The sequence below is a fragment of the Epinephelus fuscoguttatus genome, linkage group LG5 (assembly GCF_011397635.1).
Source record: "Epinephelus fuscoguttatus linkage group LG5, E.fuscoguttatus.final_Chr_v1".
NCBI classification, from domain to species: domain Eukaryota; kingdom Metazoa; phylum Chordata; class Actinopteri; order Perciformes; family Serranidae; genus Epinephelus; species Epinephelus fuscoguttatus.
Genome location: NC_064756.1, coordinates 1108359 through 1120854, shown reverse-complemented (window position 1 = coordinate 1120854; position 12496 = coordinate 1108359). Strand labels below are relative to the sequence as shown.

The following is a 12496-nucleotide window of genomic DNA, read 5'->3' as shown; positions in this document are numbered from 1 at the left end:
CTCTCACAGTTACAGTACAAAGGGGCAGCAGGTGAATAATCACATTCACACAATGATTCTGACTTTGTTTTGTACATTTTAACCAGGATATTGCTGTGACTTTGAAACAAAAATGGTCCATTTAGTGATGTTTTTTACAATAGTTTCCATGATGATGAATCTGTTTAGCATTACTGCACTGACCTCTGTTCATGTGTGCTTTATGTTTAAGTTGAAAATCGTGCCAAACAATTCAAAGCTGAAGCTAGTTAAACTTTTACAAATCTATAACAAAAGGTAAGTAATGCTTGGTGTGTACAGAGGAGTTGTTGTGAACCTAAAGAGGGATCATGATTAACTTTACGCAGGTTTCATATTTCACACTTGCTGCCTATTTTGACACCGGAGCTTTGAAGTACTTGTATTTTATTATCGTTTTGTCTTTATATATTTTAATTGTTAGTGCCAACCTCCTGCTGATTGTGGTTATCTGTGTGAACAGAAGCTTACATGAACCTATGTACATGTTTCTGTGCAGCCTGTTTGTAAATGAACTGTATGGTAGTACAGGGTTGTTTCCATTGCTGCTGCTTCAGATCCTCTCTGACATTCACACTGTCTCTACTTCCTGTTGTTTCCTGCAGATTTATTGTGTGCACACTTATGGAGCTGTTGAATATTTAAACCTAGCCATAATGTCTTATGACAGATACCTTGCTATCTGTTATCCTCTGCAGTATAACACACGCATGACTCATAACAAGATTGCCACTATTATAGCTTTCACATGGTTTTATCCTTTGCTTGCATGTGTTCTCATTATATATTTGAATTCTGATTCCCAGCTGTGTGGGAACATCATCTACAAAGTTTACTGTGATAGCCACTCTGTTGTCAAGCTGGCATGCTCAGATACTGTTGTAGTTAATGCTTATGGGCTCCTTGCATCTTTTGGCACAATCTTTGGGGCTTTAATTTTCATACTTTACACGTACGTGAAGATTCTTTTAGTTTGTTTCTCTGGTTCTAAACAGACCAGACAGAAAGCTGTCAGTACCTGCACACCTCACCTCATTTCCCTCTTTAACTTTTCTGTTGGTGCTTGCTTTGAATTAATACAGAGCAGGTTTAATATGAGCAGTGTGCCCAACATGATGCGAATATTTTTATCCTTATACTTCCTTACGTGCCCGCCACTGTTCAACCCTGTACTGTATGGCTTGAACATGTCCAAGATCCGTGAAATAGGTAAAAGTCTGTTGTCAAATATAGGATATTAATGTTGTCTGTAACAGCTTATAATATTTGAAGGTTATATCAGTACCAGTGGGCTACAGTGATCACAACATCGTTGCTGTGGTGAGGAAAATGAAGGGTCCTAAAACTGGGACAAAAGTGATTTACAAAAAATTAACAGAAACTTTTGTAGAGATGCATTCATTGAAGACGTGACTATGATACAAGGGGATAATGTCATTAACCTAACTCATACAGAGGCTGCATTACAGTTGTTTATGCATTTGTTTTTATCTGTTTGTGACAAGCAGTTCCTGTTAGGAAACTAACTGTCATAGACATCAAAGCTACTTGGATTGGTTCGGAGCTAAGAAGCTGTATGACAGAGAGGGACCAACTAAAAAAGCTGTCATTACATCTGGTAGCTCAGCTGATTGGCCCGCCTACTATTCACTGAGAAACAGAGTTACAAAAATTAATAAACAAAAGAAGAAGCAATCTTATCATTCATAGATTGAGAAGATTAAGGGTGATAGTAAAAAGTTATGGAGAACCCAAATTAAGTAATGAGTAAAGATAAAGTGAGTAAACCCCCCCATTTATTAAAACAAGTGAAGAATTTATTACCAAGCCTCAACATATAGCTGACTTTTTCAGTAATCACTTCATAAGTGAAGTGGCTATAATTAGAAACCAGGTGGTATGGTGAACTTTCTCAGTCATTAATTAAGTGGCATTTTATGTGTTGAAAGTGTGTATTTAATTTTACAAATGTAAACACTGAAGAAATGGAAAAGCATTTCTCGTCATATAAGTGTGGCTATGACAATCTGGATGGGAGATTACTGCAGCTGTCAGCTAGGACTGTAGCAAAGCCACTATGTCATGTTTTTAATTTATCTCTGAATGAAGGTGTTTATCCACAAATGTAGAAAATTGCAAAGGTTACTCCAGTACCAAAAAATTGCAAAAAGTAATTTACGGGACCAAACAGCCATCCGATAAATATTTTGCCTGTCCTGAGCAAACTTATGGAGGGTTTTGTATTTGAACAGATTCAGCACAATTTTTCAGAAAATAACATTTACTCTGAACTCCAGCATGATTATAAGGTGAGTTACTCAACATGTACAGCTCTAACGCAGTTAACAGATGACTGGTTATAGAATAGAATAGAATAGAATAGAATAGAATAGAATGTCTTTGTTGTCTTTGCAACAAGCACAAAGACATTGAGAGGTCCATCCTCCCCCTTAGGTGTCATTAAAAGGTCATTAAAAGAGAAATACAGAAAAGCAAAAAAAAAAAACACAGGTAGAAAAATATATCTATCAACAAGCACACCATATTCACATTCAATAAATAAAACAACTCTATTATTGCACATCTGTAATTTGTGTTATGTGTTACAGTTAGTTGGTCAATCAAGCTGTGTTTAGTGCAGTTATGGCTCTTGCATAAAAACTGTTTCTCAGTCTATTTGTTCTTGACCTCAGAGTCCTGAACCGTCTGCCAGAGGGCAGCAGTTTAAAAAGTGTGTTTCCAGGGTGGGTTGAATCCCTGAGGATGTGTTGAGCCTTCCTGTGGCAGCGAGAGCTGTGCAGTTCCTCCAGCAAAGGAAGATTGCAACCAATGATGCTCTGAGCTGAGGCGACGACTCTCTGCAGCGTTTTTCTGTCTGCTGCTGTGCAGCTGGAAAACCACACGCCAATGCAGTATGTAAGAATGCTCTGAATGGAGCATTTGTAGAAGGACACAAGCAGTTTCTGATTGAGGTTGTTGTTTTTCAGAATCCTCACAAAAAGAGTCTCTGCTGTGCCTTTTTGATGGTGGCTCTGGTGTTGGTGCTCCAGGTCAGGTGGTCCTCGATGTGCACGGCCAGATACCAGATGTTGGGGACCCTCTCCACACACTCCCCGCCAATGAACAGGGGCCGGATGGGTGTTGTCTTCCTCCTGAAGTCTGTCACGATTTCTTTTGTCTTGTTAGTGTTGAGGATTAGGTTGTTTGCTTTGCACCATACAGAGAGCTGCTCCACCTCATCCTGGTACGCAGACTTGTCCCCTCCTGAAATGAGTCCCACCACGGTGGTGTCGTCAGCAAACTTTATAATGCTGTTGCTGGGATGTATGGCGGTACAGTCGTGTGTGTAGAGTGTTTATAATAAGGGGCTCAGCACACAGCCCTGAGGGGAGCCGGTGTGAGGCCGATGGCTGGGGAGACATGGGGACCCACTCTCGCCCTCTTGGGGTGGTCTGTCAAAAAGTCTTTGATCCAGCGGCAGACAGGGTCAGATATTCCCAGATGACACAGTTTCGACACCAGTCTAAAAAATCAGACCGTAACAAATAACAGATTTATAAAAATGAATCATGGGTACTGTACTTATAGATCATGATCTACTGCTTCTAAAGCTATCTGCTAGGGGTGTAACGATTCATTTTTACAACAATTCAATTCATATAATTTTCCATGGTTCCGATTCGATTCACGAACGATATTTGGCTCATCTAGAACGATACGATTCAATTCGATTCAAGGGCTAGAAATCGATTCAGTAACTTTTTTTATTTTGCCAAAAACTGAACCAGTGTGACTGTGAAATACATACCTGAATACTATGGACAGTGCAGGGGCATTTTTTCTTGAAAGAGAATCAGGGATTAATTAATTTTGGATATAAATAAGTAAACACAACGATTAATGGCAAAAACATTCACCTTTTATTAAATATTATAATTATCACAAGTTCAGAACCTGCTGATCAAAAGACAAAAAAAGTGTGATCAACATTCCTCCAGGCTGAATTACAACTGAACAGTAGGTTTCCCTGCTACTTCTCTCGTGATTTTCAATCAGTACAAGAGGAGTACAATAATACACAAAAATAAAGTGCAACCCTACCTATCAGGTTGAATGGACAGTAGGTTTCCCTGCTTCTTCTCTGTCATTTTACTCATTCAGTACACATTCGACAGACAGCCACCGACTTGTCCAGAACATCTCCTTTTTTGCAGAAACCAAAGTGTTTCCACACACTCGACTTCAAATTCAGCTTGAAAATCTCCAGCTTGTCCGCCTCCTCTTTGCTGTTAGCCATGCTTCATTTTGTTTTGAGTCGGCACTACCGGCACATGCCGATGATGTCACACTCAGGGAGAGTGAAGCGAATCGAGCAACTTTACGATTAGAAGTGATAAAAATACATGTATATAACGTTGTCGTGCTTAAATACAACGCACAAATGCTTTGTAATCGATATAATCGATTTTTGACCTTGTAAATCGATTTCACAGCGATATCGTCATCAGTGAGGGACAACTTGCCAAGGCTCTATCGATGCAGTTAGATTGTAGGAAAATAAATCGATGCATCAATGTAATCGATGAATCTTTACACCCCTACTATCTGCATATGGATTCAAAACTTCAGCGGTAAACTGGATGAAAAGTTATTCATTCAATAGACAGGAGTTTGTTTTTTTTAATGTTTAATGCCCTGTCAGACATTAAAACATTACAATGTGGAGTTCCCCAGGGCAGCTGCCTAGGACCGCTCCCTTATTCAATCTTCACAATTGATATGACAGATTTCTTAAAAAATGCATGCATGGTTACACGGATGACACAACAAAGTGTGTATCTGCAAAAAATGCCAAGTTGAGGTGGGTTTTTAAATGGATTTCTGAAAACAGGCTAAAGTTGAACATCTCAAAAACAAAGGGTCTGATTTTGTGCTCCAGGTATACTTTATGGACACATCAAGAGCTGTGCATGTCTTTGCATGGAGTGGCTACTGAGCAGGTTAAGGAGGCCAAATTGTTTGGGGTCACACTTGGTCAGCTCACATTAATAACATGGTTACTAAAATGAGTAGAGGCATCTCAGTTATCAGAAAGTGTGCTTACTTTTATTTCTATTTTTTAACAGAGATGACAATTAAACAAGTAGTACGTTTGAGTTTATCACACATGGACTTCTGTCCAGGGATCTGGTCTAGTGCCTTGAAACAAGAGCTTAATAAAATTCAGCTCGTTCAAAAACACAGCTGGCCGTCTTGTCCTTCACTGCTCTATGAGGAACAGTGTGGAGGGGATACAGACAGCCTGTCATAGCAACTCATCCTCACTGTGACCTCGTCACATGTCCACGTTTGGTCATGGACTTTCCACGTCCACATATGACGTCCAAGGTACCCTGGGTGTGTTGGTTGTTGACGTTGTGGGATGCCGTGTCAACTTCAGCCTGTTACATGCATTGTCTGTTTTCAAAATACACTTCTGTTTTCACAGGAAATGTACAGATTGCATACAGTCTCTTTCAAAATAAAAGCACTACATTGGTACAACACCACAATTTGACTTTTTTTTTCCTTCAGCAACACACACACACGTGGTTACCATCGTCGCTTCAAGTCCCCGTCCTGACCAAACCCGGAGCATTGACTGGTGGTTGGAGAGGTGCCAGTTCACCTTCTGGGCACAGCTGAAGTGTCCTTGAGCAAGGCACCGAACCCCCCAACTGCTCGGAGCGTCTGACCAAGGCAGCCCCCTCACTCTGACATCTCTCCACTTTGTGTATGTGGGTGTATTTCGGACCTGTGTGTTAATGACAACGGAGTGAAAAAATTGAATTGAATTGAATTAATAAAGTATATAAAATTAAAAATTAAATTTAAAAAAATTAAATGAAAAAGAGATGCTGTGGCGTGTTGCTTTTGTTAGCTGGCAGTTGAAGGCTGGAAAGAAATGTTGTTCCAGATTCAGTCCTTGTGTCTTTGATCCAAAGGCGCAGATCTGAGTATACAGTATACTTGCAGAGTTAGAAGTCTTGTGCCAACTCGACTTGGCTCTTCTTGTTGAAAAGTTAGTTGCAAACCTTGTGTTTGGCACACTAACTTTTCTGGTCTTCAGGTTCTGTGTCTGCTGAGATCTAGGAGCAAGAGCCCCCTTCAGTGATTCAGGGGCAAAAAAAGATCATACCAAACCAAGAAGCTGAGGTCTGTTGGCCTGGTGACATCACAGGGTCACAGGTCACTGTGATTTTAAAACTGGGTCCATGGGCAGGACTCTCACTGAGGTGTGACAATGAGGCATCCTGCGGAGTTGAGTGCCAAATGGCTGTCCTTTGTTTGATGAACAAAGATCATGTTGTCTCAGCCGCCATTTCAGACCACAGACCCAGAAGAAAAGCCTCCACATGTCAAGTTTAGATCTTAACAAATGACAAATCATCTGTGGTCCAGTGAATCCAAACAGATGTATAGTAAAATGACAAATTGGACTGATTGATTGATTTGTTGACTGACTATCAGGACTGTGCCTCTTCCACTGCAAAGATGCAGCTGCAGGCTACTGTAAGCTACACTGTGTCAGCTTTGAAGTGTTGGTTTTTTATTCTTCTTCAGACTCATGCAAGTCGGCAAAAAAAATCACTTGTGAAGATTTAATCCAACCACAGTCAGCAGTGAGGTGGTTCTGAATTGTTTTATACTGGTGGAGTCTACCACTTTAGGAATGAAGCAACTATTGCAACAATCCAGTATTCAGTAACTTCTGAAACAGGGAAAGACAATTGACTGAAAATTGTTCTTTTAGGGAACTGAAATGATCAGTATCAATCTTTGAGGTTAAGGTTAGAAATTACAAAGAGCAGGCTACAAACTTTTCTTGTTTTTACTAACACTGAACAAAAACTTGAGGATCATTGGGACCTTTTGATGTGAGGTCACGCTGCTGCTGTGGGTGTTCTCTGTCTTTAAAAGTTTTGATAAGACGTTGAAGCAGGGTTTGAGCTTAGTTAGAGGCTCTCACAGTTACAGTACAAAGGGGCAGCAGGTGAATAATCACATTCACACAATGATTCTGACTTTGTTTTGTACATTTTAACCAGGATATTGCTGTGACTTTGAAACAAAAATGGTCCATTTAGTGATGTTTTTTACAATAGTTTCCATGATGATGAATCTGTTTAGCATTACTGCACTGACCTCTGTTCGTGTGTGCTTTATGTTTAAGTTGAAAATCGTGCCAAACAATTCAAAGCTGAAGCTAGTTAAACTTTTACAAATCTATAACAAAAGGTAAGTAATGCTTGGTGTGTACAGAGGAGTTGTTGTGAACCTAAAGAGGGATCATGATTAACTTTACGCAGGTTTCATATTTCACACTTGCTGCCTATTTTGACACCGGAGCTTTGAAGTACTTGTATTTTATTATTGTTTTGTCTTTATATATTTTCATTGTTAGTGCCAACCTCCTGCTGATTGTGGTTATCTGTGTGAACAGAAGCTTACATGAACCTATGTACATGTTTCTGTGCAGCCTGTTTGTAAATGAACTGTATGGTAGTACAGGGTTGTTTCCATTGCTGCTGCTTCAGATCCTCTCTGACATTCACACTGTCTCTACTTCCTGTTGTTTCCTGCAGATTTATTGTGTGCACACTTATGGAGCTGTTGAATATTTAAACCTAGCCATAATGTCTTATGACAGATACCTTGCTATCTGTTATCCTCTGCAGTATAACACACGGATGACTCATAACAAGATCGCCACTCTTATAGCTTTCACATGGTTTTATCCTTTGCTTGCATGTGTTGTCTATACATATTTGAATTCTGATTCCCAGCTGTGTGGGAACATCATCTACAAAGTTTACTGTGATAGCCACTCTGTTGTCAAGCTGGCATGCTCAGATACTGTTGTAGTTAATGCTTATGGGCTCCTTGCATCTTTTGGCACAATCTTTGGGGCTTTAATTTTCATACTTTACACGTACGTGAAGATTCTTTTAGTTTGTTTCTCTGGTTCTAAACAGACCAGACAGAAAGCTGTCAGTACCTGCACACCTCACCTCATTTCCCTCTTTAACTTTTCTGTTGGTGCTTGCTTTGAATTAATACAGAGCAGGTTTAATATGAGCAGTGTGCCCAACATGATGCGAATATTTTTATCCTTATACTTCCTTACGTGCCCGCCACTGTTCAACCCTGTACTGTATGGCTTGAACATGTCCAAGATCCGTGAAATAGGTAAAAGTCTGTTGTCAAATATAGGATATTAATGTTGTCTGTAACAGCTTATAATATTTGAAGGTTATATCAGTACCAGTGGGCTACAGTGATCACAACATCGTTGCTGTGGTGAGGAAAATGAAGGGTCCTAAAACTGGGACAAAAGTGATTTACAAAAGAATTAACAGAAACTTTTGTAGAGATGCATTCATTGAAGACGTGACTATGATACAAGGGGATAATGTCATTAACCTAACTCATACAGAGGCTGCATTACAGTTGTTTATGCATTTGTTTTTATCTGTTTGTGACAAGCAGTTCCTGTTAGGAAACTAACTGTCATAGACATCAAAGCTACTTGGATTGGTTCGGAGCTAAGAAGCTGTATGACAGAGAGGGACCAACTGAAAAAAGTTGCTGTCACATGGTATCTCAGCTGATTGGCAGGCTTACAGTTCACTGAGAAACAGAGTCACAAAAATGAATCAACAAAAGAAAAAGAAATATTATCAATCCAAGATTGAGGAAATAAAAGGTGATTGCAAAAAGTTATGGAGAACCCAAATTAAGTAATGAGTAAAGATAAAGTGAGTAAACCCCCCCATTTATTAAAACAAGTAAAGAATTTATTACCAAGCCTCAACATATAGCTGACTTTTTCAATAATCACTTCATAAGTGAAGTGGCTATAATTAGAAACCAGGTGGTATGGTGAACTTTCTCAGTCATTAATTAAGTGGCATTTTATGTGTGTTGAAAGTGTGTATTTAATTTTACAAATGTAAACACTGAAGAAATGGAAAAGCATTTCTCGTCATATAAGTGTGGCTATGACAATCTGGATGGGAGATTACTGCAGCTGTCAGCTAGGACTGTAGCAAAGCCACTATGTCATGTTTTTAATTTATCTCTGAATGAAGGTGTTTATCCACAAATGTAGAAAATTGCAAAGGTTACTCCAGTACCAAAAAATTGCAAAAAGTAATTTACGGGACCAAACAGCCATCCGATAAATATTTTGCCTGTCCTGAGCAAACTTATGGAGGGATTTGTATTTGAACAGATTCAGCACAATTTTTCAGAAAATAACATTTACTCTGAACTCCAGCATGATTATAAGGTGAGTTACTCAACATGTACAGCTCTAACGCAGTTAACAGATGACTGGTTATAGAATAGAATAGAATAGAATAGAATAGAATAGAATAGAATAGAATAGAATAGAATAGAATAGAATAGAATGTCTTTGTTGTCTTTGCAACAAGCACAAAGACATTGAGAGGTCCATCCTCCCCCTTAGGTGTCATTAAAAGGTCATTAAAAGAGAAATACAGAAAAGCAAAAAAAAAAACACAGGTAGAAAAATATATCTATCAACAAGCACACCATATTCACATTCAATAAATAAAACAACTCTATTATTGCACATCTGTAATTTGTGTTATGTGTTACAGTTAGTTGGTCAATCAAGCTGTGTTTAGTGCAGTTATGGCTCTTGCATAAAAACTGTTTCTCAGTCTATTTGTTCTTGACCTCAGAGTCCTGAACCGTCTGCCAGAGGGCAGCAGTTTAAAAAGTGTGTTTCCAGGGTGGGTTGAATCCCTGAGGATGTGTTGAGCCTTCCTGTGGCAGCGAGAGCTGTGCAGTTCCTCCAGCAAAGGAAGATTGCAACCGATGATGCTCTGGGCTGAGGCGACGACTCTCTGCAGCATTTTTCTGTCTGCTGCTGTGCAGCTGGAAAACCACACGCCAATGCAGTATGTAAGAATGCTCTGAATGGAGCATTTGTAGAAGGACACAAGCAGTTTCTGATTGAGGTCGTTGTTTTTCAGAATCCTCAGAAAAAACAGTCTCTGCTGTGCCTTTTTGATGGTGGCTCTGGTGTTGGTGCTCCAGGTCAGGTGGTCCTCGATGTGCACGGCCAGGTACCAGATGTTGGGGACCCTCTCCACACACTCCCCGCCAATGAACAGGGGCCGGGTGGGTGTTGTCTTCCTCCTGCAGTCTGTCACGATTTCTTTTGTCTTGTTAGTGTTGAGGATTAGGTTGTTTGCTTTGCACCATACAGAGAGCTGCTCCACCTCATCCTGGTACGCAGACTTGTCCCCTCCTGAAATGAGTCCCACCACAGTGGTGTCGTCAGCAAACTTTATAATGCTGTTGCTGGGATGTATGGCGGTACAGTCGTGTGTGTAGAGTGTTTATAATAAGGGGCTCAGCACACAGCCCTGAGGGGAGCCGGTGTGAGGCCGATGGCTGGGGAGACATGGGGACCCACTCTCGCCCTCTTGGGGTGGTCTGTCAAAAAGTCTTTGATCCAGCGGCAGACGGGGTCAGATATTCCCAGATGACACAGTTTCGACACCAGTCTAAAAAATCAGACCGTAACAAATAACAGATTTACAAAAAATGAATCATGGGTACTGTACTTATAGATCATGATCTACTGCTTCTAAAGCTATCTACATATGGATTCAAAACTTCAGCGGTAAATTGGATGAAAAATTATTTATTCAATAGACAGCAATGTGTTTTTTTAATGTTGCCCTGTCAGACATTAAAACATTACAATGTGGAGTTCCCCAGGGCAGCTGCCTAGGACCGCTCCCTTATTCGATCTTCACAGCTGATATGACAGATTTCTTAACCCTATGGGCCTGAACGACGCATTGTGCGTCCAAATTCACACCTGTTCTTCTCTATTGACTTTCTCCGTGACCATGTGTCATAGCGAGAAGCCACACATATCACGTGAAACAGCGAAATTGTAGCTTTCCGACAAGACCAAGACCACTTGTCAGTAGTCCAATGTTTTCATAGTGAAAAAAATGCTAAAGTTACACTAAAATGATGAATAACAGAGCTTTCATACAGCTCTGCACACACATTACTGTTGGATGGATTACTCGTGAATGCAGGCTCGCACAGAAATGCCACGCATATCACATGAAAGTGCAGGAGCAGAGCTTTCCAGTGATACCACACACATCATTGTGCTGTCATCCCATCATGTTATAAATCCAGATTAATTGTCTACAAAATAAAAACCTGATGAATTTCTTTACAATCCATTATACAGATCTTGTTATCAGTCACTTCATGTAGTGAGGAATATCGTATCTTACCACGTCTCAGGCTTGCGTGTGTTTCTCCCTGTCTATCCACATTTGTAGTCCGGCTTTCAAGATGCAAATATCTCCATATTGTCCAGTTGACACTCCATCAAACTTTGTATGACAAGACCAGCCACTTCACCTTTGCACACCCAGACGAATGTAGCCTAATTATGCATGCTGACAGGGCCGTAGTCACCATATACATTGAGGGGGACATGTGCCCCCCCACCATTGCCCAAAATGCCCCCAATATATAACTGAAACTGAAAAACAACAACAAACTTTGTTTACTGCAAACAAAGTGGCAAACATTATCTTGGAGGACATCATTGCACTTGGTTGACTATTTTTCTATGATCTTAGATGTAAATATTGCATGTTTCTTTCAGATAAAACACATTTTTGACTTGTGAATGAGTCAATGGAATTTCTTGCAAGAATGAAAAAATACTGGCAATCATGTCCGCCTGGCACAAACCACATGTTTTGGACAGCTGTGAAGTGACAGAATGTCCCACCATCATGGTTCTTATATTGCCAGATTCCAGAGAGTCTCCCCTCTTCATATATGGCAGAATAGGTCTTCTTCCAACTTGCTATGGTGAGATACATGTAAAAATGTAAGAATTTAGTCACACGGATTTGTTTTTTTCATTGATATGAAAATTAATATAAAATACAGGCACATAGGAGGACATGAAATGATGGCAAATCTGGATAGCCCTGATTGTCCTGATAAAAAAAACCAAGATATAGCATGTGTATGTAGCCTTTACAATGACTGTGATATGAGCTTAAAAGTAAAGGCAGTAAAAATACCCCAAAAACGCCAAGGGCCCATAGGGTTAAAAAATGCATGCATGGTTACACGGATGATACAACAAAGTGTGTATCTGCAAAAAATGCCAAGTTGAGGTGGGTTTTTAAATGGATTTCTGAAAACAGGCTAAAGTTGAACATCTCAAAAACAAAGGGTCTGATTTTGTGCTCCAGGTATACTTTATGGACACATCAAGAGCTGTGCATGTCTTTGCATGGAGTGGCTACTGAGCAGGTTAAGGAGGCCAAATTGTTTGGGGTCACACTTGGTCAGCTCACATTAATAACATGGTTACTAAAATGAGTAGAGGCATCTCAGTTATCAGAAAGTG

At 40.0% G+C, this 12496-nt stretch overlaps 3 protein-coding genes across 3 annotated transcripts in view; all 3 read left to right on the top strand.

The window, feature by feature from the left end:
* Positions 1–12496, top strand: part of LOC125888456 (olfactory receptor 52K1-like) — a 185410-nt gene that overhangs the window by 139198 nt on the left and 33716 nt on the right. The window lies entirely within an intron of this gene.
* On the top strand, positions 330–1259 carry LOC125888464 (olfactory receptor 6N1-like). The gene has a single exon (XM_049575848.1). It carries the CDS (start codon positions 330–332, stop codon positions 1257–1259), a length of 930 nt encoding a protein of 309 aa, XP_049431805.1.
* LOC125888463 (olfactory receptor 6N1-like) lies at positions 7350–8279 on the top strand. Its single transcript, XM_049575847.1, has one exon. The coding sequence runs from the start codon at positions 7350–7352 to the stop codon at positions 8277–8279; it is 930 nt and encodes a 309-aa protein (XP_049431804.1).